Source organism: Equus przewalskii, chromosome 7, assembly GCF_037783145.1.
Source record: "Equus przewalskii isolate Varuska chromosome 7, EquPr2, whole genome shotgun sequence".
NCBI lineage: Eukaryota > Metazoa > Chordata > Mammalia > Perissodactyla > Equidae > Equus > Equus przewalskii.
In genome coordinates this window covers 39,639,871-39,665,044 of record NC_091837.1, presented here as the reverse complement: position 1 = coordinate 39,665,044, position 25,174 = coordinate 39,639,871, and the positions used below count along the sequence as shown (strand labels likewise).

Sequence of the window (25,174 nt, the reverse complement as noted above, 5' to 3'; positions counted from 1 at the left end):
TTGCCGCCTTAAATACCATCTTCAGCTAAAGACAAAGGAGGATATTGGGGATGGGGGGGAGTCAATTGTGGGAGATTACCAGAAAAAGCATAGTAAACAAGAGTACGGTTATTTTTCAGATTTAAGTCCTTGCCTTCTGCATTTATGAGTTTCTAGAGATAAGGTCATCCCCATCTTCCTGGTACAGAGAGGGAGATATTTTTACAAATGGAGATTTCCCTTACAAATGAAGATGTCTCTTACAAAGGGTAACTTCTGCTTGGTTTTTAGAGCTTGTCCCCTGTGTGCAGTTTCTTTCTTTCTTTTTTTTTTTTTTTTTTTTTGAGGAAGATTAGCCGTGAGCTAACATCTGCTGCCAATCCTCCTCTTTTTGCTGAGGAAGACTGGCCCTGAGCTAACATCTGTGCCCCTCTTCCTCTACTTTATATGTGGGATGCCTACCACAGAATGGCTTTTGCCAAGCGGTGCCATGTTTGCACCCAGGATCCGAACTAGCAAACCCCAGGCCACCTATGTGGAATGTACACACTTAACCATTGTGCCACCAGGCCAGCCCCATGCAGTTTCTTAAAAGTAACCAGCCCAAAATAATCCTCATGCCAAAGAGACACATCTTGAGGTGGCAAATTCTGCTCCCCTACACAAACTTCAAACATGTACAAAGTAGATAGAAAAAGTACGGTAAACCCACATGACCCGTCATGTGTCCGATATCGTCAGCTCATGGCCAGTCCTGCTTCATCCCTACCCCCAGCCGACTCCCACCACCCCAACCAACTCCCGGATACAAGTCCCAGACATAATGTCACTTTCGAGTCAATATTTCAGTATGTATCTCAAAACATACAGATCATTCTTTGAAAAACAATCACAATACCAATATCAGAGCCCTCCAAAAACTAGCAGTCATTCCTAAAATCACTGGACATCCAGTCAGTGTTCAGATTTCCACTCGTCTCATCTTATGGAAAATGGCCTTTCCAGACCACACTCGGGGTTCTAGGGGCCCATGTGGCTCCTGGGTCAGTCTTTGTTGCCAGGCTTTTTCAGTGGACAGAGATGGAAATAAGTTGTTTTTAAATATAAAATTCATCATGAGTTTATGCTGGTGTTCTCGATTCTGTTTCACGGCCACGAGGTTCTCTGCTGACTCCTCCACCTCAGTCTCCTCTGCCCCTGCTGAAAACCCAGGAATGATGAATCTAGTAAGGTCACACAGTTGCTTGTTCCCATTATCCCACAACACACACACATCAGTTTCAGAGTAACCACACTAGCCCTGCTATCAGCAAATGATTGCCAAGTGTAGCTTGAAGGAGTTTTCTGCGTTGTTTTGATTTTTCTTTTGGGAGTTCTTTTCGTCCTTAGCGAATATTCGCTGGGATCTCGAGTCACATTGCAGTGAGTCTCTGAAGTGCTTCCTGGTTCCCCTTCTTACACCGTTAACTGAGGATAATCACTTAGATACTTTTTTTCACTTTGTTTTTAATTTAGAAGGATTTTTTAAAAAAATGGTTTTATTTTGTAATTATGTAAAAAAAAAAAAGTACATTGTTCCAAAGTCAAATCTATAAAACAAAGTATATTCACAGAAGTTCAGCTTCCCTCCTGTCGTTTACCTGCTCTCTCCTACCCTCATAACCCCCGCTGAGAGAACCATTTAAAAAAGACTGTCCTTCCATTGTTTACCTTAGGTGTGTTTTTTAAAGTAAGCAGCTGTTTTGTTTGCTTTTATTCTCCATTTTGGTATAGAAAAGTCTCTATTTTTTTCCTAGTAGTTTTTCCTAAAATTTTTATATACTATCCCTAGTCCTTTCTTTTTTGGGTTATTGTCTACTGGTTCCGTATTATCAGTAATACTTTACTTAGCTTGTAACCTTTTTTCCCCCTCCTCATATACTCTGGTATATGATTAAAAAATGATACCCTTTTACTCTTGGTAACTACAGAGCAGTTGGCAAGCTTATTCTAGTTGTCACATCATCTCTCATTATCTTTCCAATTTTGGATGGTTGTGTGGTATGTGCATTTGCAGACCAACCAGCCATTGTATGCCATGCTCTCACCCTAAAACTATCATTTAGTATTTAGCCTTGGTTCCAAGGTAAATGTAGATTTCTATTTTTATTTTTACTTTTGGTGAGGAAGACTGGCCCTAAGCTAACATCCATTGCCAATCTTCCTCTTTTTGCTTGAGGAAGATTGTCGCTGAGCTAACATCTATCCCAGTCTTCCTTTATTTTATGTGGGACGCCACCACAGCATGGCTTGATGAGTGGTGTGTAGCTCTGTGCCCGGGATCTGAACTGTGAACTCCTGGTGCCAAAGTGGAGTGCATGAACTTAATCACTGCACCACCAGGCCCATCCCAAATGTAGGTTTAATACCCACCACCAGTCCTTTACATTGATATTTCTATATTCGTTTTGGTTGTGGGGAGCTTTTCACTGGTTCAGCATTTCTCAATTTTGATCTTAGGACCAACCCATTTATACTCTGAAAAAATTATTGAAGACCCCAAAGAGCTTTTGTTTATGTAAGTTATATCTATTGATATTTATGTATTAGAAATTTAAACAAACTTTTAAAATACGAATTTATTTTTAAAATAAACTCATTATGTATTAACATGAGTAATATATTTCTGTGGGAAACAACCATATTTTCCAAAACAAAACAATTTTTCATGAGAATAGTGGCATTGTTTTACATTTTTTCCAAATTTCCTTAATGTCTGGCATAACAGAAGACAACTAGATTCTCATTTCTGCCTCTGTATTCAATCTGTTGTAATATATTATTTTGATGTGTGAAGAAAATCTGGCCTTACACAGATAAGTGGTTAGAAGGGGGAGGAATGAAGAATATTTTAATAGACTTTTCAGATAATTGAGGATATTCTTCTTTGATGGCACACCAAAACTCAAGAAGTGGTGGTTTCCTTTTTTTTTTTTTTTCTCTCCAAAGCCCTAGTACATAGTTGTATATCCTAGTTGTATGTCATTCTGGTTCTTCTAAGTGGGATGTCACCACAGCATGGCTTGATGAGTGGTGGGTAGGTCCACGCCCAGGATCTGAACCTGCGAACCCTGGGACACCAAAGCAGAGTGTGTGAACTTAACCACACGGCCATGGGGCCAGCCCCAAGAGGTGGTGGTTTCTTAACGGTTAGTTGCAATGTGAAATCTAATGACATATCAATGAATTTGTTTGTACTCAGTTACATTGAAATCCATTGGGCTGTCTCCTATTAGGATGGATCTTTTGCTCATGGATGATTTTGCAACATCGTATATCAGTCATTTGGAAAATATGAGTTCACTAAGATTTTCAAGCTCTTTCAAATGTTGACATATTTCATCTTAAAATACTTTAAAAAGTCATGTTCATTAATATCACCACTCTTCTTATGAGAAATCTTTAAGTTTTGGGAAGGTGTCAAGCTTTTGGTGGTGGATACAAGTCTTCCCAAATTCTAATTTCCACTTAAGAGCTTGAATTTTATCATTGACAACCTTGGCAATTGAAGTGATGGGCTCACTTCTTTCATTTTCAAGAAAATGCCTTCCAAATACCTAACTCTGAATAATTATAGTATATCTAAGTTTTCTATGTGCACTTCCCATCTCATCACACAGAATATTCACAAGACATGTACTTAGGGTTCAAGATTTAATACAGTTAGTAATTTTTACAGCTTCATCATTCTTAAGTAAAACTGACTCACTATTTGAGTGTCGCAGAGAAGATTGCAATGACTCCTAGAATGGGCATTGCTCTGCCTTGCTTTGTCTACCCGTTATGCAAATATTAACACAATGAAAAAGGCAAATAATGTCTTATTATTATGATGAAAATTGTTTTAGCTTCACAGATTCCTGAAAGAGGTTCAGGGACCACATTTTGAGAACTTCTACTCCGTTTGATTTCTCAGGAAGGGCTCATGGGAGCAATATTCCCTGAGGTCTTATGCATTCCTAACAGTTTATCAGTGGCCTTTATACTTGAAAAATCCATTTTTCTGAGAATAAAACTCATGGCTCACATTTTCTTGTGGTGAATGTCTTAAATTGTCTCCGTCGTCTAGCATAAGTATGTTGTTGAAAAGTCTAAAGACAATTTGATTTTGTTTCTCTTCTAAGGGCCTTTGGTTTTTTGCCTGAATGCCTAAAGGGTTTTTTTTCTTTAGAGTACAGTAATTTTAATAAAAGACTGTTTCTTCTGAGTCAGTTTTCCTAGGTGCATGGTACACCCTTTCAGTATGTAATTTCAAGTCTTTTTTTTTTACTTTCAGAAGAGTTTTCTTGTAGTTTTTAGTATTTGTTCATTTCCAAATTCTGTTGCTTAGTTCTTTGTCTTCAGGGTCTTCTATTATGCATATGTTGAGTCTTTTCTATTTACCTTGTTTATATGTCACTTTCTCTTGAATTCTTTTTGCCTTTTCCACCAGTTTTTTATTTTTTAAAATTTCCTCCTTTTCATCCTCTCTTTCTTGTAAAGTGCAATCTGTTGTGTTTATTCATTCTGTGTTCCTTCAATCTTCTTGTTTTGTTTATTAAACTTCTTGAAATGTTTTCTTTTCTAATTCTTTCCTAAGTTCTGTCACCTCTGCTTTTGAGTCACACTGATTTTTCATATATTCCTTATTTCTTTTTTTAATTGAGGTATAATTTACATATAACATCGTATTATTTCAGGTGTAAAACATAAAGATTTGATATTTGTATATTTTGCAAAACGATCACCACAGTAAGTCTAGTTAACATCTGTCAGCATACATAGTTACAGGTTTTTTTTCTTGTGATTAGGACTTTCAAGATCTACTCTCTCAGCAACTTTCAAATGTGCAATACCGTATTATTATTAGCTGTGGTCGCCGTGCTGTACACTGCATCCCCAGGACTTGTTTATTTTATAACTGGAAGTTTGTACCTTTTGACCCCCTTCACTCATTTGCCCGTCTCCCATCCCCACCTCTGGCTCTACCTATCCATTCTCTGAATCTGAGCTTGGTTTTTGTTGTTTGTTTGTATTGGATTCCACATATCAGTAAGATCTTACGGCATTTGTCTTCTCTGCCTTGACTTATTTCACTTAGCATAATGCCCTCAAGCTCCATCCATGTTGTTGCAATCAGCAAGATTTCATTCCATGTCCTCTTTGTTTCTTTTACATAAAGCTGCTTCAGTTTTGTGGACAAATCTTTCTGGCATTCCTTGATGGACTGGAGAGATGTTATTCTGCTCCTGATTCTCCTTTTTTCTTATGATAATTGTGTGTGGGTTTCAACCATGATTCTTTTAAATTATTTATTTCGACTAGAAATCTGTGTTCCTGAACTTCGGAGGCATGAGGGGCGGGGACGAGTTCAGGACATTTTTTGCAGTTTCATGACTCTAGAGCTCCCTCTTCTGTTGTTATTGTGAAGTGTTCAAAAAATTGGCCTTGTCCTTAGATTGTTTTGTCTGCGTTCCCCTCCTTCACTGTTATCTGGATCTTCTCTTTACCCCTATTAATCCTATCTATTAAATTTGGAATTCACTCCCATAAATTTCTACACAGTTCTGGGTCCTGACCTGAGCGGCCCTGCGAAGTGGGCTACGACAGGTCATAGGGCTGGTCAGCTCCCTCCCTTCAGACCTCACAATGTACCCTACGCTGTGTGCAGGCCCCCTCGTAGTCTGAGCTCCTCTCACACTGGCCTGCGCAGTTTCCAGTGGGTGTCTGTTGGTGTTTCTGAGGTTCTCCTGTTCTTGGGTCCAATAGATACCCGATGCTTCTCTCTTCCTCCTGATACCACATGGTTTTGTAGCTTTGGGAGGTCTGCCCCACATGCTCGTGCTTTGGGGTTTGCATATAGCTTGTAGATATAGTTTTTTTGGTACCTGATGTCTATAGTTTTTTGCTCTCCTAGCTGTTCTGCCTGTTTTTATCAGAGGGAATTTGGAGGGGTTAAAAATTATGTGGCTGTTATACAGGTTTCCAATTCTGTCCTTCCCACAATTCTAAACAATACTTTTTTTCCCCCTCAAATTACTTCTTTGTTTTTAAAATAATATATTGAGGTGAAAGTCAAATGACATAAATTAACCATTTTAAAGTGAACAATTCAGTGACAGTGAGAACATCCTAAATGCTGCCCTTCGCATCGCTGCAAGCTGGCACCCCGTGCCGTAAGCACTCCCTCCCCCACGCCCCTCCCCAGCCCCCGGCAGCCACCAACCTTTGTTCTGTCCAGTACTTAGATTTTTGAGTTAAAGTTAAATTATACCGGCTGGAGTCAGCGTTGTCACGGGGCTCTGCATTCCGCACAGCCAGCCTATGCTCACAGCGGGTATTTCCAGTCTTTAAAGCACAGTCGCCTCTTTCTCCGTGAACGTATATTTCAGTGTATACAAATGACTTGCTTCTCTTACCTTTAAGTTGTAAAATTTCTCTGAAGATAACACGTCCCTTTGATACCCTGGGTATTTAACTTTGCTCAATCAGAAAGAGGGTTTTCAAACTGTTGGCAGTCTATTAGCAGACTATTGTTTTTCCACCCTAAAATCTGTTTATTGAAAGAGTGTACACGTCAAAATCTATTAGGTTGTTTTATTGTTGTAAAATATAACATAAAAATTGCCATTTTAACCATTTTTAAGTGTACAATTCAGTGGCATTAATTACATTCACAATGCTGTGTAACCATCACCACTATTTCCAAAATTATCACTCCAAATAGAAACTTTGTACCCATTAAGTAATAACTCCCTATTCCCCCCACCACACTCCCATGAATCATAGAATATTTTAAATTAAAAAATATATTAGTGTTTTATTGAGCTAAAATATTATGATTAATATAGGATAAAGAATAATCAAATGTAAAAATCATAGTAATTGTGGATACCTAGTCAGAAATAATCATAAGACAATATTAAGTAGTGGGAATTGTAATTTTTACCTTTTTTTCCCTTATGTGGGGCAAAAGAAAACAAACTATTTGCCTGTAGGTGTCAGGACTCAGACTTCCTTTTTACTCTGTTCTTGATTTCATTTGCAAAAAAAATAGATTAGCAAGGGTGAGAAAGAATGGATAGTCGCAGCTAGAAGAAGAGGAAGGTACTGGATGCGGAGGTATCTTTTTATTTTTTCGTTTGCGTTCAAAATAGTTGGCATCATTGTGAAATTTCAGTTGTATATTATTTCTTGTCTGTCCCCACATAGGTGGTCCCCTTCACCCCCTGTGCTCACCCCCCACCCCCTTCCTCTGGTAACCACTGAACTGTTTTCTTTGTCCATGTGTTTGTTTATATTCCACATATGAGTGAAATCATCTGGTGTTTGTCTTTCTCAGTCTGGCTTATTTCGCTTAGCATAATTCCTTCCAGGTGCATCCATGTTATTGCAAATGGGATGATTTTTGTCTTTTTTTTCTGGCTGAGTGGTATTCCATTGTATGTATATACCACATCTTTATCCAATCATCAGTCGATGGGCACTTGGATTGTTTCCATGTCTTGGCTATTGTGAATAGTGTTGCAATGAACATAGTGGTGCATATGTTACTTTGGATTGTTGATTTCAAGTTGTTTGGGTAGGCACCCAGTAGTGGGATACCTGGGTCATATGGTATTTCTATTTTTAGTTTTTTGATGACTCTCCATACTGTTTTCCATACTGTTTACACCAGTTTGCATTCCCACCAGCAGTGTATGAGGGTTCCCTTCCCTCCACACCCTCTCCAACATTTGTTATTTTTAGTCTTAGTGATTATAGCCATTTTAACAGGTGTAAGATGGTATCTTAGTGTAGTTTTGATTTGCATTTCCCTGATGATTAGTGATGTTAAACATCTTTTTTTGTGTTTATTGGCCATGTGTATGTCTTCTTTGGAAAAATGTTCATATCCTCTGCCCATTTTTTGATCAGGCTGTTTGTTTTTTTGTTGTTCAGTTGTGTGAGTTCCTTATATGTAATGGAGATTAACCCCTTATCTCGGATATATGATTTGCAAAACTTTTGTCCCAATTGGTGGGTTGTCTTTTTGTTTTGATTCTAGTTTCTTTTGCATTGCAGAAGCTCTTTAGTCTGATGAAGTGCCACTTGTTTATTTTTTCCTTTGTTTCCTGTGTCTGAGAAGACATGGTATTCGAAAAGATCTTTTTAAGTTCACTGTCAAAGAGTGTGCTGCCTATATTATCTTCCAGAAGGAGTTTTATGGTTTCAGGATGTATCTTAAAGTCTTTGATCCATTTTGAGTTTATTTTTGTGTATGGTGTGAGATAATGGTCTGTTTTAATTCTTTTGCATGTTACTGTCCAGTTTTCCCAACACCATTTATTTTTTTTTAATTTTTATTTATTTTTAATTTTTTTTATTAAGGTTAGGAAAGTTAACATCCTTGTGAAATTACAGTTGTACATCATTATTAGTCATGTTGTAGGTACACCACTTCACCCCTAGTGCCCTCCCCCCACCCCCCTTTCCCCTGGCAACCACCGATCAGTTCTCTTTGTCCATATGTTAACTGCCACCTATGAGTGGAGTCATACAGAGTTCGTCTTTCTCTCGCGGGCTTATTTCACTCAACATGATACCCTCAAGGTCTATCCGTGTTGTTGTGAATAGGACGACTTTGTACTTTTTTATGGCTGAGTAGTATTCCATTGTATATATATACCACATCTTCTTTATCCAATGATCAGTTGCTGGGCACTTAGGTTGGTTCCATGACTTGGCTATTGTGAATAATGCTGCGATGAACATAGGGGTGCCTGGAACTTTTGGAATTGCTGATTTCAGGTTCTTAGGATAGATACCCAGTAGTGGGATGGCTGGGTCATAAGGTCTTTCTATTCTTAACTTTTTGAGGAATCTCCATACTGTTTTCCATAGTGGCTGCACCAGTTTGCATTCCCACCAACAGTGTATGAGGGTTCCCTTTTCTCCACAGCCTCTCCAACATTTGTCACTCTTGGTTTTGGATAGTTTTGCCATTCTAACAGGTGTAATGTGATATCTTAGTGTAGTTTTGATTTGCATTTCCCTGATGATTAGTGATGATGAGCATCTTTTCATGTGTCTATTGGCCATCCGTATATCTTCTTTGGAGAAATGTCTGTTCATGTCCTCTGCCCATTTTGTAATTGGGTTGTTTGATTTTTTATTGTTGAGTTGTGTGAGTTCTTTGTATATTATGGAGATTAACCCTTTGTCGGATAAATAACTTGTGAATATTTTTTCCCAATTAGTGGGCTGTTTTTTTGTTTCAATCCTGTCCAACACCATTTATTAAAGAGACTGTCTTTTCTCCATTGTATGTTCTTGGCACCTTTGTTGAAGATTAGCTGTCCATAGATGTGCAGTTTTATTTCTGGACTTTTCAGTTCTGTTCCATTGATCTGTGTGTCTGTTTCTGTACCAGTACCATGCTGTTTTGATCACTATGACTTTGTAGTACATTTTGAAGTCAGGGATTCTGATGCCACGAGCTTCATTCTTTTTTCTCAGTATTGCTTTAGCAATTTGGGGTCTTTGGTTGCCCCATATGAATTTTAGGATTCTTTGCTCTATTTCTGTGAAGAGTGTCATTGGGATTCTGATTGGGATTGCATTGAATCTGTAGATTGCTTTAAGTAGTATGGACATTTAACTATGTTTATTCTTCCAATCCATGTGCATGAAATCTCTTTCCATCTCTTTATTTTTATCTATTCCTTTCAATAATGTCTTATAGTTTTCATTGTATAAGTCCTTTATCTCCTTAGTTAAATTTATTCCTCGGTACTTTATTCTTTTGATTGCAATTATAAATAGGATTGTATTCTTGAGTTGTCTTTCTGTAAGTTCGTTATCAGAGTACAGAAATGCAACTGATTTTTGTAAGTTGATTTTGTACCCTGCAATTTTACTGTAGTTGTTAATTATTTCTAACAGTTTTCTGATGGATTCTTTAGGGTTTTCTATATATAAGATCATGTCATCTGCAACCAGTGAGAGTTTCGTTTCTTCACTCCCAATTTAGATTCCTTTTATTCCTTTCTCTTGCTTAATTGCTCTGGCCAACACATCCAGTACTATATTGAATAAGAGTGGTGAGAGTGGGCATCCTTGTGTTGTTCCTGTTCTCAGAGGGATGGTGTTCAGTTTTTCCCCATTGAGTATGATGTTGGCTGTGGGTTTGTCATATATGGCCTTTATTATGTTGAGGTAATTTCCTTCTATACCCATTTTGTTGTGAGTTTTCATCATAAATCGCTGTTGGATCTTGTCAAATGCTTTCTCTGCATCTATTGAGATGATCATGTGGTTTTTATTCCTCATTTTGTTAATGTGGTGTATCACGTTCATTTGCAGATGTTCAACCATCCCTGTGTCTCTGGTATAAATCCCACCTGATCATGATGTATGATTTTTTTAATGTATTGCTGTATTCAGGTTGCCAATATTTCGTTGAAGATTTTTGCATCTATGTTCATCAGCGATATTGGCCTGTAGTTTTCCTTTTTTGTGTTGTCCTTGTCAGGCTTTGGTATCAGAGTGATTTTGGCCTTGTAGAATGTTTTAGGAAGCATGCCATCTTCCCTAAGTTTTTGGAATAGCTTGAGAAGGACAGGTATTAAATCCTCTCTGAAAGTTTGGTAGAATTCCCCAGGGAAGCCATCTGGTCCTGGGCTTTTGTTCTTTGAGATGATTTTAATTACTGTTTCAATCTCTTTACTTGTGATTGGTCTATTCAGATTCTCTATTTCTTCTTGATTCAGCTTTAGGAGGTTGTAAGTGTCTAAGAATTTATCCATTTCTTCTAGATTGTCCAGTTTGTTGCCATATAGTTTTTCATAATATTCTCTTATAATCCATTGTATTGCTGTGGTATCCATTGTTATTTCTCCTCTTTCATTTCTAATTTTATTTATCTGAGCTTTCTCTCTTTTTTTCTTTGTAAGTCTGGCTAGGGGTTTGTCAATTTTATTTATCTTCTCAAAGAACCAGTTCTTTGTTTCATTGATCCTTTCTACTGCCTTTTTTGTTTCAATAGCATTTATTTCTGCTCTGATTTTTATTATTTCTCTCCTTCTGCCGCCTTTGGGCTTTGTTTGTTCTTTTTCTAATTCAGTTAGGTGTAGTTTGAGATTGCTTATTTGGGCTTTTTCTTGTTTGTTAAGGTGAGCCTGTATTGCGATGAATTTCCCTCTTAATACAGCTTTTGCTGCATCCCATATGAGCTAGTACGGTATGTTTTCATTTTCATTTGTCTCCAGATATTTTTTTATTTCTCCTTTATAATTTCTTCAATGATCCATTGCTCGTTCAATAGCATGTTGTTTAGTCTCCACATCCTTGTGCCTCTCTCAGCCTTTTTCTTGTAATTAATTTCTAGCTTTATAGCATTGTGATCAGAAAAGATGCTTGTTATTATTTCAATCTTCTTAAATTTATTGAGGCTTGCCTTGTTTCACAACATATGGTCTATTCTTGAGAATGTTCTGTGTGCACTTGAGAAGAATGTGTATTCTGCTGTTTTTGGATGGAGTGTTCTATATATGTCTATTAAGTCCAACTGGTTTAGCATTTCATTTACTTCCACTGTTTCCTGGTTGATTTTCTGTCTGGATGATCTGTCCATTGACGTGAGTGGAGTGTTGAGGTCCCCTACTATTATTGTGTTATTATTAATATTGCCTTTTAGGTTTGTTAATAGTTGCTTTATGTAGTTTGGTGCTCCTATATTGGGTGCATAGATATTTATGTGTTATTTGTTCTTGATGGAATGTCCCTTTGATCATTATATACTGCCCCTCTTTGTCTATCTTTACCTGTCTTATCTTGAAGTCTATTTTGTCTGATATAAGTATGGCAACACCTGCTTTCTTTTGTTTGCCATTAGCTTGCAGTGTCATCTTCCATCCCTTCACTGTGAGCCTGTGTTTGTCATTGGAGGTGAGATGTGTTTCCTGGAGGCAGCATATTGTTAGGTCTTGTTCTTTAATCCATCCCTCCACTCTGTGTCTTTTTATTGGAGAATTCAATCCGTTTATGTTTAGGGTGATTATTGACATATGAGGGCTTAGTGCTGCCATTTTATCACTCGCTATCCAGTTCTCCTGCATTTCCTTTGTTTCTCATCCTGTGTATTTTGGTCTACCAATCAAGTTATGTAGTTTTTATGTTGTGTTTCTTTGTTTTCTCTTTATTTATTATTTGTGTCTCTGTTCTGCTTTTGTGTTTAGTGGTTACCTTGAGGTTTGTATTCAAAATCTTCGTGGATAAGATAGTCCCTTTCCTGATGGCCTCTAATTTCCTTAGACTAAACTGATTCAGTCCCTTTCCTCTTCCCCTCCTAAGTTGTTTTTCTTACATCTTATTCCATCTTGTGTTTTGAGTTTGTGGTTAAAATGACAAGATTATCTTTGTTTTTGGTGTTTTCCTTCCCTTTGTCTTTAATGCTATACTTGAGTATTTGCTATCCTGCTCTGATTCTGTCTACCTATTCATCTCCTTACTCTGTGCTTTGTAACCCCTTTCTCCCCTTTTTTTTTCCAGGTATGAGGACCTTCTTGAAGATTTCTTGTAGAGGGGGTCTCGTGGCTACAAACTCCCTTAGCTTATGTTTGTCTGGGAAAGTTTCTATTTCTCCATCATATCTGAAGGATATTTTCGCAGGATAGAGTATTCTTGGCTGAAAGTTTTTGTCCTTCAAAGGTTTGCATATGTCATTCCAGTCTCTCCTAGCTTGTAATGTTTCTGCAGAGAAATCCACTGAAAGCATGATGGGGGTTCCTTTTTAGGTTATTTTCTTCTGCCCTGCTGCCCTTAGTATTCTGTCTTTGTCATTCCGTTTTGCCAGTTTTGCTACTATATGCCTTGAAGTAGGTCTTTTTACATTGACATATTTAGGAGATCTGGCAGCCTCTTCCACATGTATTTCCTTCTCTAGGTTTGGGAAGTTCTCTGCTACTATTTCTTTGAACAAGCTTTCTACTCCATTCTCCTTCTCTCCTCCTTCTTGAATACCTATAATTCTTATGTTTCATTTCCTAACTGAGTTGGATATTTCTCAGAGACTTTCTTCATTTCTTATTAGTCTTAATTCTGTCTCCTCCTCTATCTGGAGTATTTCAACATGTCTATCTTCGATTATGCTGATACACTCCTCTCTGGTGTCCGCTCAAGCATTCAGGAATCCGTATTTTGTTTTATCTCTTCCATTGTGTCTTTCATCTCTAATATTTCTGATTGATTCTTCTTTATAGTTTCAATCTCTTTTGTGAAGTAGCTCCTGAACTCGTGGAATTGTTTCTCTACATTCTCTTTTACTTCGTTGAGTTTTTTGATGATAGATGTTTTGAATTCTTTGTCATTTAGATTTCATATTTCTTTGTCCTCAGGATTGATTTCTGTGTACTTGTCATTTTCTCTCTGGTCTGGAGATTCAATATAATGTTTGATATTTCTAGAGGGAGTGGCCCTGTTTTTTCGCATCCTGGAGTTATTTGGTCGCAGTTCCCACCTATCATCACTGGTTGGGGGTCAGGAGCCATGTGTTCTGAGCCCTGTGCCTTCAGCCAAGATCCCAGGGGCTGGAGCTGGGCTGAGCAGGTCGGGGGAGGGATGCTTTCTCCTGTGTGCTCTCAGGATTTTCTCCCTCTGCTCTTGCTATCTGCTCTCCTGTGGTGTTGGCTTGATAAGGTCACTCCCTGTGAAAGCTTTCGCCCTGGTAGAGGGCTTCCCTCTAGGCTGCAAGGGCTCTCGGGTGTCCTTGATGATCCCACAAACGAATGTCCCTTCCCCCGTTCCTTCCCTCTCGGAGGCCTCCTGCGGTCCTGGATCACAGTCTATTAGGGCAGGGAGGGAAGTTTTCTCTTACCCCATTCCACCTCCTCTGCGGGGGGCTCCCGCCTCTCCACCCTCCCATCGTGTGGCTGCATGGATCTCTCCAATGTTTTTTGTGTTGTGTTTGGATGTCCTCTGTTGGAGTATGAATGTCCTTCTCGTTGTATATTGGAAGGGAAAGATTACTGGCAAAGCTCACTTACCATGATGCTGATGTCACTCCCCCGAGGTGTCTTTTCACAAACTTGAAAACTATGGGAAGAAACCTTTTCTTTCACATGATCACCAGACAACCTTGAGTTTAAGTCTGGGCCTCTCCACTTAAAGGTTATACGACCTCTTGCAGGTCACTTCTCTAGGCTTGCTTTCCCCATCTGTGAAACAAGAGCAGTGAGAGAGTGAATTAATAGAGGAATGGAATCATAAATGTGTCATAAATATAACAGAGGAATGGAATCATACATGGATCACAAATGTAATCGAGGAATGGATCATAAATGTAATAGAGGTATGGAACCACAAATGGGAAGCGCTTAGCACAGGCCTGTCTGGAGAGAGTAAGGCTTGGTGAATGTGAGTGAGTGCTGTTTCCACACTCTGCTTAACTTCCTTTTGTGAAATAGCCCTATGGCACCTAGTTTGAGAATCCCTACTCTTCCTCACCAGGACAGGTTGGGCTAGGCTTTGGCCTGCAGGAGTAGTCCCATCTTTTATTATTATTATTATTGAGGTATAATTGACATAGAACATTATATTAGTTACAGGTGTACAACATAATGATTTGACATTTGTATATATTGTGAAATGACCACCACAATAAGCTGGCTAACATCTGAGTAGTCACATCTGATGAACCTGATTAGAAGTAGGTGCTCATCACCCTGTGGAATTGACTGTCTGGCTCTCTAGTTCCAAGCAGGGAATCTTCAGAGTCTTCCTTAGTATCCTCCCGGGATGATTAAGATTCTGGAGCCAGGAAATGCTCTGTATGTAAGGATTATTCTCTTGATCTTAGCTCTCAGAGAAAATCACTCTTAAAGTATATATTCTGGAGTACGGGATACCTGTTAGGGACTTGAAAAGAGTACAGGATCATACTGCAGTGGGGAGCGGGAGGGTGCTAAAGCTGATACAGCTCTTTTGGAGGGCAATTTGGAAAAAAGTATCAAAATCTAAAACATGTATACTCTTTGATTCAGAAATCCCACCTCTATTAATCTCTCCTGAGAACAATATCAACATGGCTGCACAAACCTACATAGAAAAAGAGATAGCATTGTTTCTAGTAACAAGAATTGAAGTGTTCATCTTTGGGGGTGGTTAAACCAAGTGTAGGTCTTCCATCGAGTGGAATCATCTTTGTGAGTGCAGAGCAATGGTGAAAGGTGTGCTTGATATCTTGTTATGTCAAAAGAGCGAGTTACAGAATCACCTGTAAAACTGTTTTGAAAATGCCATGTTTGCGTACACATGTAGGGGTATGTAGGATGTGAAGTTAGGTAAGGGAATTAGAGGTAAGAGTAGGCGAGATGCCAGGCTGCTTCACTTCCGCTTTCCTCCATGACCTCTTCTTGGAACAGCTTGTCCTTCCTGATCTTCCTGAGTAAAATAACATGCATGCCATCCAATTTGTTTGTAAATTTTAATTTAACAGGCCTTCCCCAAATTGGAACATATCTTTCAAAAGAGCATTTTTAACTAGAATATTTATCCTTCAAAGTTCATTTCCCCACAAAAAAGTGTTGTGCACAGTGATTAGATTCTTAGGCCAGCCAACAAAATCCTACTTAACCCAAACATCCCTCCCATAAATTTAAAAATGCTAGTAATTTAAAAATCAACCCAAACAAGAAGACTCTTATCCATGTTTCCTTAATGCCGGGATTTGAGGGAAAGTGTTCATCTCTCAATAACTGTTTATTGAGTGCTGGCTGTTCCTGGCCCTCTTGATGCCTCCTTCTTCAAAAGATGTGCTTTTTTCCCCCTGGGAGATACCGACTCAGTTTGCCGCCCAGTGGGGGGCTCAGGGGTGGTTCAGGAGGTAAGCTCTGGTGGGGTCAGCTGGGTCCTGTCCACAGAGATCCTGCAGCCGACCAGCCCGGTGTCCCTTGCTGTGGGCAGCGCCCTGTGCACCCGCCTCAGACACGCAGCAGGCATGTCAACAGCCCGGCTTTGGTGCTGGCTGTGCCTGGCGAGGGATGATGCAAACCTCCCGCAGGCTACCGGTAGCCTTGCTGTGGAGCCAGGTGTTTTCACCAAGTGTTTAAGGTGTAAAATGAGAGCCTCCGATACAAGAAAAGGGGAAATGGGTATAGATTCTGTCTGAGAGGAGAATGCGTTCTCACGGTCATCTGGTCCCTGCTGAAAGATGACTTTGCAGATGTCAACATGGGCTTGGGCCCATTTGGCAAAATACCTCGTGGAGTGTTGTTCCCGCCGCTTGCTTCATGGAGTGGCTTTGTTCTGTTGTTTGAACATACCTGGTGTGCCTGATCGTGCCTGAGCAGCAAGGCCTGATGAGACATGACACACTAAATTTGGTTGTGTCTGGGTGTGTGGCAAAGCAAGGATAGGCCGCTTGTGATCCCCCCCCCAGTGAGTCAGGCACAGGAAGGGAGCCTAGTCACGTCTCCCCCACACCCATGCCCTCGGCTGGCCTCCTGGCGGGCACCCCACCACACCCGTCCCAGGCCCCTGTGCTCCGTGCTGCTGTGGCCTTCTCTGTGCTGGCAGGGCTTACTCCTACAGACTCCTTTCCAAAGACAACATCATTTGAAAGTTACTTTCTCCACAGGGATGACATTCCATCTCTGTGATCAGAGCAGTTAGAGAAAGGCTTTTTAAATTTTCCTCCAAATAGTAGGCTTTCATAGCTTGAAGTCATTTTGTTTTTATTTATGATTGAATGATGGTGATTTTCATAAGCTACCATACTCTTCCAAGTTCTTCGGCTAAGCGTCCCTGAAAAGAGAGAGAACTGAAAAATCGGCTCCGTCTGCAATCTGAAACAGAAGATGGCTCGAAAGAAACAATGGTGAAATGGAGTCAGAGTGTCGATTTTGTTTCCCTCTGTTCACTGCGTCCTTCCTTGTTCAACATAGCCATCAGAAAAACTTTGTAGCCCAAACCACTCAAAAGATGATACTTATCCCAAGAAGGAATGAGAGGCTGATATTTGAAGTTTGCTTCAGGGGAAACTCCGACTATTCAGTTAGAACCAAGACTTGATTTTTCTGATTTGGGGAAATTCTTTCTATTGCAGATCTCTCAAAGGCCTTGGTTCTAACAGAAATCGGTCCCAAACGTGACCCTGCTACTCTGAAATTGTTCCTGGGCAACATGGAGAGGTTACTCCACGCCAAAGCTCATGGGTACGAACTTCAGTTCCTGGAAAACCCGGGGCCAAGGGAGTGTGCCAGATACTCAGATCTTGCTGACAGCTCCCCAGGGACTGAAAGAGGAAGAGATCTCCCATGTGATAGGAGCAGAAGGAGCACATTACCCTCCATGCTGAGGCCCAGGAGAGCACGTGATACTTTGTCATCCAGTATGATAGCTCGTACAGGCCAGCTGTTAGGAAATGGACAGGGGACCTTTGTTCCTTTCCGAGCAGCACTTTGAGAAGCCAAGGAACTGATCTCAAACCACCCAGCCAGCAAATCCTGTGTGCTTAGAGCCCTGCATGAATGACGTTACTGCAGAAGCACTTGGACAGGAAATATCAACCCAGGTCCAAGTGAATCTGCTTCATCGCCATCCTCCCTCTAGGTCTGTGCCGAAACTCCTAGCCACACGAGGTGATTTCAATTTCAGGTAGTTACAGTTCAACAGAGTTAAAATTGAGTTGTTCAGTTGCACTAGCCACATTTCAAGGGCCCGATGGCCATAGGTTGCTAGTAGCTACCACAGTGCGGAACGTTTCCATCATTGCAGAAAGTTCTGTTGGACAGTGCTGCTCTAGACAGTAAGTTCAGAATCTAGAGCTTGTCGGTAGAAGCCCTGTGGCTCATTTTTAATTATTGAGAATGGCCAGCAGAGGGGGTGACTTTGGATGAAGTCAGTGCACACGCCTTTTAAGAGAAATCCGACTTACGCGTTGCCACTCACACACGCATTTGCTCTCTTCCCTCTCCCGCAGGGTCCGAGTGATTGGGAGCTCCACCCTGGCGCTCTGCCACCTGGCCTCAGGGGCCGCAGACGCCTATTACCAGTTTGGCCTGCACTGCTGGGACCTGGCTGCTGCCACAGTCATCATCAGAGAAGCGGGTGGCATCGTGATGGACACTTCAGGTGAGCTCCTCTGACCTTTGGCCCACTCTCTGTCCCCAGGGATGCAACAGCAGAGACAAGACTTAGGGACGCCACCAGACTGAGTGTCTCCCACTTCCTTGGAGTCTCTACTGATAAGAAACCGTGCAAGGGCATCAGAAAGCAGCAGGCCACTGCCAGACGTCTCCTTCCCACCCTTCCTGCCTTCCTGCTCTAGGCTTCAACGCGTGAAAACAGACCCTAAGATCAGGATATGTGACCGGATGGGAAGAGCACCACCGCTTTCCTTTATATAACATTTGACAGTTTTCTAAGTGCACACACATTTTGTCCCCACAAACTCTGATGAGACAGGTAGAGCAGGCGGAGTGCTCCCCAATCCACAATGAAGCTGTAGGAGATGGATCTGAAAGGTGACCTGTTCTGCTTCAAGGTCATTGCCTGCCAGTGGCTGACCCCACGGGGGCGAATCCGGTGGCATCTCTGTCCGCGGGTGTGTCCACTTAGCTTCAGGCTGACCACTCATCTGACGTTGAGGATAAGAGTCAGGGACTGGGGGAGTCCTTTTAGGTTCCGTTCTCTCCCAGCTTTTAGTCCCAAGCTTGTTAGTGGAAGCACCGTGGCTGCCTTTTAACTACTGGGGATATACAATGGGTCTTCTATCATTTGATTTCTACTTTTTTCCTCTTTCTCCTCTAGTAGCCTTAACTGAGCTGCTAGAAAGGTATAAAAATGAAGAGGCAGCCTGGAGTGGCAAGGCCAGGCAGACCAGTTTCACTTTAAAAACGTGTCCAACACTGGCTCTGACCACTTGGGCATGCGTGCGTGCACAGAGGGCTCCAGCAATTAGTCCTGTTTATACCCCCGGGAGGACGTGGGGCTTCATCCTCCCCCAACAGTCAGCTACCAGGTCCCGAGAGCAGCCGAATTAGGTTGCTAGGAGCTGATCAGAAAGGCCGACTCCCAGCCCCACCCAGACAGACCTGTTGCGTCAGGACCTCCATCTCACGGGATCCCTGGTGCCACCCATGTAGTGTAGGGTTTGAGAACTGCCCTCCCCTATCCTGGTCTAACTGATCATTCGAGTCTCAGTCCTGAACATTGGACCTTAAACTACATTCTCCTGGCACCGCCTCAAGATGGCACTGGTTCTGTGGAGCCTCAGCTGTACTCATCCTGGGGCAGAGCAGACACTGAACGGGCCCACCGCTCTCTGACCAGGCTCACGGCTAGACCACTCTCTTTGTTCCAGGCTCAAGCATGGCCTGAGCTTTGTTCTCCTTGGAATGTGCGTGTGCTGAGTTCTTTTTGGGATTGTTCCGCCCTGTCCAGTGACCGAGGTACCCTCTCCCCCTCTTTGTCTTCAGGTGGACCTCTCGACCTCATGTCTTGCAGAGTGGTTGCTGCGGGCACCCGAGAAATGGCAACGCTCATAGCTCGGGCCTTACAAACAATTAACTATGGGCGGGACGATGAGAAGTGAAAGGGAGCAGACGACAGAGAATGCCGACCCAGGCCCGGGCCCTCCCGGAACGTGAAGCTGGCGGCCTTGAGCAGCCTGTCCTCAGGTGTCTCGCACGTTCCTAACCCCCAGGGAATGCTGTGCTGAAGTGTGTGGCTCTCTGGTTAAATCCACGCTCTCACCGGGACTGGGTGTTTAGCTGGTTTCTCTCTTTACTCTCACATGGCCTTTTTCAGGTTAGTACAAGCTCTATCAGGGCCAAAACCCGAATCTCATATGACGTATGTATTGATAGTTCAGTCTCAATTTTTCCTTTTCCAGAATGCAAATCTCAGGTAATAAGGCTTTAGAACTGCTCATAAAGCAGACTTGTTCTCAGGCCCTCCCCCTGGTACTTCACAATGCAATAAATCAAAATAATGGCAATCTACTTATCCGTTTCCCTCCGTAATTGTGTCACCTTTCCCCCCCCCTCAAATAACCGTAAAATCCAGAGCCACAGATCTAGGCTCCTTGGGAAGGTTTGCATATTACAGCCCAAAGTTGACAGTCTTGCCTCTGTCTGCTGCCTTTGATAAGCACTGTGAAAATGACTCAGTAAGTAGCATGTTAGTATTTAAAATCCAAGACATGGTCAGAATGAAGAAAAACAAATCTGAAATGCTATTGTTTTGTGATCAGTTTAATGAAGAGAAATTTTAAAGTATTTTCTGGGCCTTATTTTTTTGCTCTGTAGGAGGCAGAATTATATATAAGAATAATTCCAGTGAGGATATTCACTGACTGGCCACAGGTATTTTTTCTGAAGCTTAAGAATCAGGAAAGTCTTAAGACAGAAAATTCCAACCCACTCTTAACTTTTTCTCTCATGTTCCTAATTTGCCATCAACAACAACAAATATGGAGTATTTGGGAGCCTCTCCTCTGCTGTCTCTGGCTCCTAACCTCAGAGGTTGCCTGTACGATAACCCCAGACACTTTCACCAGACTGTGCCCCGCAAGAGTCATTGGCAAGCCCCTGGCTAACCCGCAAGGCCTGCCCTCTCTGGACACGAGGGGCCTCCAAATCCTTTCACCGTGAACTCTCCCACACCACCCACCTCTCGCAGGGCGAGCCACACGTGGGGCCCAGCTCATGCAGACGGTGGACCCCAGAGAGCGATGCCACAGAGGATTATTCCCTTTGGGAGTAAATTACCTGGATACCTTACCTCCACTTCCCTTTGGGTTATTAGTTGATAAATTTGCTCTCTAAAGGAAGTTCCTTTTCTGATCTGAACGGGGTGAGCAGGTGAACTTCCCCCAATGGGCGCACAGTTCTAGGGTCCAGACGTGTGAGGACTGAGGTCTCCCTTGGGTCTCCCACAGTGCAGTGCACATGGGCCTCCACTTTTGATACCTACAGGCAGATGGCAGACCGCCTGTGGAGCCACAGAACTTCAGGCTCAGGGGGCCTTAGCGGCCACACGATGCTGCTGCCACCCCTTGGCACCTCAAGTCTCCTCTATATCCCGCCTCAGTGTCCAGCCTCTTGTTGATCCCTAGAAGGACTGCACCGGTCCTCCAGAGACCACCCACCCACACCAAGACCCCTCAGATCATTAGAATGCTCTACCTATGTTGAGCCAAAGTGTGTCCCTTACAGCTTCCATCTCCACTCTAATTTTCACCTGTAGGTCTGTGAATAACTAAGCAAGGCTTCTTCCATCTAATGGTGTTTGAACATAAACATGTGTCTCGTCCTTTTCCATTTCTCCAGGTGAAGTAGCTCTGGTTCCCTCCCTGAGCCCCCAGGGTTGGTCCCTTCACCCAGATGTGTCTTCTAGACTCAGGTTTGGTCTGATCATCCGTCACTGCCCTTCCTCTGATCAGCCACTCCGAGCTCCCGTTTGTTGTCTGGTTGTGCACACCACCCTGTGGAGACGCGTGAGTCATGAGAGCCCTGTTGTGCACAGCTGTTAACCCACCCTCCAGCAAGTGCCCCAGCCCAGCTGGGTTGTCAGACCCTCCGTGGGCCTGTTAGTTTGTCAGTGCTGAATTTCACCGCATCAGCTTTAGCTCACAGCCGCAGCCTGTCTGGATTTTGGAATTCTGATTCTTTCTTCCAGTATGGTGTCAGCCTCTGGAAGCTTTTTAGCTACATATTGGCTTAGCCTGCCATCAAGAGCTTTTATTCAAATCATGGGGAAAAAATGTTGGCTTGGATCAAAATAAGCCCAGAATCCTTGAGCACCTCACTCACCTCTTCCAGGTTCTCGTGATTCTGTTAATCACCGCTCAGAGGGGCCGTTCACACAGTTTTCAGTACATCTAACTGTAGTATCAGCTGGCAGACGGTTCTCTCCACAGGGCTGCGTAAGATCTTGCCACACATCTTGCTGAATTCTAGATTCATAGAGCTTTGGTGTCTAATACATTAGCCACCAGCTACATGGGGCTATTTCAAGTTAAATTGATTAAATTCCATTTAAAACCCAGTTCCTCAGTCACACTAGCCACCTTTCAAGTACTCAGTACCCACATCCGGCTAGTGGCTACCATACTGGACAGTGCAGATAAAGTGCAGATATCCCCAGCATCTCAGAAAGTTCTACTGGATCACATACACACTCTTCAGTAATCTATTCTAAGATCTGGATTTAGTTTATACATAACACTCCAACTTCTATTTTATGGAATCTGCATTCTTCCCTGGTGTTTGGAAACCAGAACAATCCTGGTCAGTCTCCAGTCTCCCCAGGCTCCCTGGACAGTCTTGCCTACAGGGTGGCTCCCAGGTCACCACTGTGTGATGCGCTTGGGGTGTGTGCGCAGGATGGAGAGGCTAACTCAAGGCCAGAGCAGAGCCAGAGCAAGGTAAGTTACCAGCTATGTTATTACAAAAGTGGAACCAGATTAGAATCCTAGAATTGCAGATAATTAATTCTATGAATCTATGATAAGGGCAACCTTAAAGGGAAAGCCTCACAAACAGGGAAGGAGGTGGGGACAACTGTGCCTTGGGGATGGGAAGGGTGGGTGAGTTGGATGCTGGAATACTAGCCCCAGGTCTTGTTTAGAACTGGCTGGAAGATCTGCCTCTTCCCCCTGGGTGGCTTCGCTGCATGGTTCCCTGAGCACCAGCTGGAGGCCGGCCCACTGCTGCAGTCCGGAGAGCGCTGACTTTGCAGTCAACAAACCTCATTCCAACTCAGGCTTCCTTCACCCGGGCCTCAGATGCCACCCTGAAAACTGCAGGTGATGCCTCCCTCCCAGGGTTGTTAAGGGGACTGCCTGGCGTGTACAAAGGGCCCAGCTGCCACTGACACTCAGTGCATACCAGCTTGTCACCAGCATCCAGAACCTTCCACGTCAGAGCTTCCCCTGGGTGACTAAGAGCCAGGATCTCTCATGTGCACAGCTGCAAATCCTGGCTCCTAGTTTGGTGCACATTCAGGACACTTTGAAATGGGTGATCAACAAATGCTAAATGAAGAGAACCAATTTGATCAGCCAGAGATTAGCAGATACATTTTTTTTCTGAATTCTGTTTATGTGAAAATATTATGACAACATTAATATTTTGTTTCCCCATAATGCCAGTGGACTGGCACTCTTTATCTGTCACATAGAAAGGTACACCAGCGTCAGCAGTCCTGCATCTGGAGAGCTTTGAGGGAACCTACTTGTGAGAGTGAAGATACCATGAAATGAAGCTTAAGGAAGCCTTGAAACCCACATGTACTGGAAGGAAAAAAGAAAGTTAAAGAAAAGCATAACCAAAATATTATGGTAAAAGTTACATCATTTTGAACACAAATTAATATCTTTTAGGCCTACATTTGCAACTTTGAAAACATTGTTGTGGATTATTGAGCATAAATTTCCAATGCTTAAAGATTCCAGGGAACAGGTACACAAGTGTGGGCAGCACCCCGAACAAGTGTCAGAATCCTGGTTCTGTGCTCAAGTCCCAGCTCTATACTAATTCGCCATGTGACCTTGGGCCATCATTTAAGGAAACTGAGGACCCAATCAGTACCTATAACATTTGCACATTACAGGTCTCCAGAGCTCTTTGCAGATTCTGTTCCCTGAGCCTGTGAACCTGGTAGATACCTGCCTTGCCAGAGTCCTGGTAGGAAGAGAGAGGAAGTGTGTATTTTCCAGCTGTGATAGTAAATACATTTTGTTTTCAAATTAACTGGATTTTTTGCACATTCCCATAGGTTCACTTTAGAGTGAGTGCTGTGTCTTATCACATTTTGTAATAATTTTGTCCTTGAAGAAATAGAAGCTACCCAGCGTCTGACCAGCCTGCAGAAAACCCCAGGCCGCTTGGAGCTCTGTCCTCACGGGCCAAGTACCCCGGCCTTTCCCAGCTACTGATGGTTCCAGAAGCACAGCGACAGTCATCTTGGAGGAAACTGTGTTTTCTTTCATTTCTGGAAATAGCTTGATTTGTCATTTTATTGCTTTGTCTGCATTAATTTTGTTTAATGGGACTTTTTCATAATAATATGGCTTTTTTTAATGAGATTTTAAAATATATGCTCAAGTTTTGCCAAATTGCTGATTATCCTTTTAGGTTTAGATTTGCAAGTTTTTATTTTCTCAGAATACACTCAAACAGCTCTTCTGAGGATATATGCAATTGCACAAGAAATTCCTTACATTCTTCAACATGCATTTTGAGGTGTAATGCTCACTAATCATGTAGTGTCTTTTAGTTCTGAAATGGTTATGGAGGTTTTCTTCAAAGAAATAACTCCCCGCAGGAAAAGCCTCTCAGAGGGCCCAGAGGGCAGCAGGAGACCCTGAGGACACAGCTTAAATAATGGCTGCAGGTGCCACAGGCCTTCTCACGCGTCCACGTGTGTTTGCGTCTCTCGAGTTCGCTCAGTCTTTGACAGTCTGAAGCTGACATTGGTAAGCTTTTGGCCTGAGCATTATCACTGCCCCTTCGGGAGAAGCAGAGACCCTCTGGGGACCAGGGGGGTGTCCGAGACCCCGAGGTTGGAGGCCAGGCCAGGGCACAGAGCACAGGCCACCGTGGAACCTTGAGGCCCAAGAGCCCCAGCCTGGATGCCTCCTGGAAACCAAACGCTCTGCTCACTTTCATATCTTTGAAGTTGACACACTCACCATCTCATTTTGACTTCCTTGAAAAATAATGTTCACCTACTCTTTGATGATTACATTTGCTCAGAATTCCTCTTGTAGGCTTCCAAATGCTTTGGTTTTGCCCTAATTTTTTCTCTTATTTCAACAGCTTTACTCAAAGCATCTTGTGGACCAGAGTTGTCAACTGTTTTGGTGCCTTTATAATCTAACTTCAAATAAAAGTAAAACATTTGTCCTAGTACATCGCTAAATGTCACCATCCAAACAGACCAGGAGTCAGGAAGCATGATTCTGGTCACATTAAAGTAACTGTGTGACCTTGAGGAATTCGCCTCCCCTCTGTCAGTCTTGGGTGAGATGCGTAATGTGGGACTGTCCAATCCCCTCCAGGGCTATTGTGAAGATGTCATAGGATAACATGTGAAAGTTGCAAGAGCTGTGAAATGTCGGGTGATACTGTTCATACAATTAAATATTATTCAAGAGTGAGAAGATCATGGTATCTTTCACAGCCAAATGGCA

The 25,174-nt window shown here is 42.3% G+C and overlaps 1 protein-coding gene and 1 long non-coding RNA gene across 3 annotated transcripts in view; both read left to right on the top strand.

Moving 5' to 3' along the window:
• The window catches only part of IMPA2 (inositol monophosphatase 2), a 52,207-nt gene extending 32,228 nt beyond the window's left edge, over positions 1-19,979 (top strand). For both annotated transcript variants that reach the window (XM_070629619.1, XM_070629620.1), the window contains exons 6-8: positions 17,081-17,189; positions 17,957-18,108; positions 19,455-19,979. In XM_070629619.1, the coding sequence (XP_070485720.1) occupies positions 17,081-17,189; positions 17,957-18,108; positions 19,455-19,570 (377 nt within the window). In that variant the 3' untranslated portion in view covers positions 19,571-19,979. The remainder of the gene's footprint in view (positions 1-17,080; positions 17,190-17,956; positions 18,109-19,454) is intronic.
• A 1,329-nt stretch (positions 19,980-21,308) lies between these two features.
• LOC139084805 (uncharacterized) lies at positions 21,309-24,893 on the top strand. The gene is made up of 6 exons (XR_011542569.1): positions 21,309-21,475; positions 22,259-22,405; positions 22,609-22,786; positions 23,132-23,320; positions 24,307-24,457; positions 24,801-24,893. It is a non-coding gene; the product is annotated as an uncharacterized lncRNA (long non-coding RNA).
• Positions 24,894-25,174: the final 281 nt, after the last annotated feature.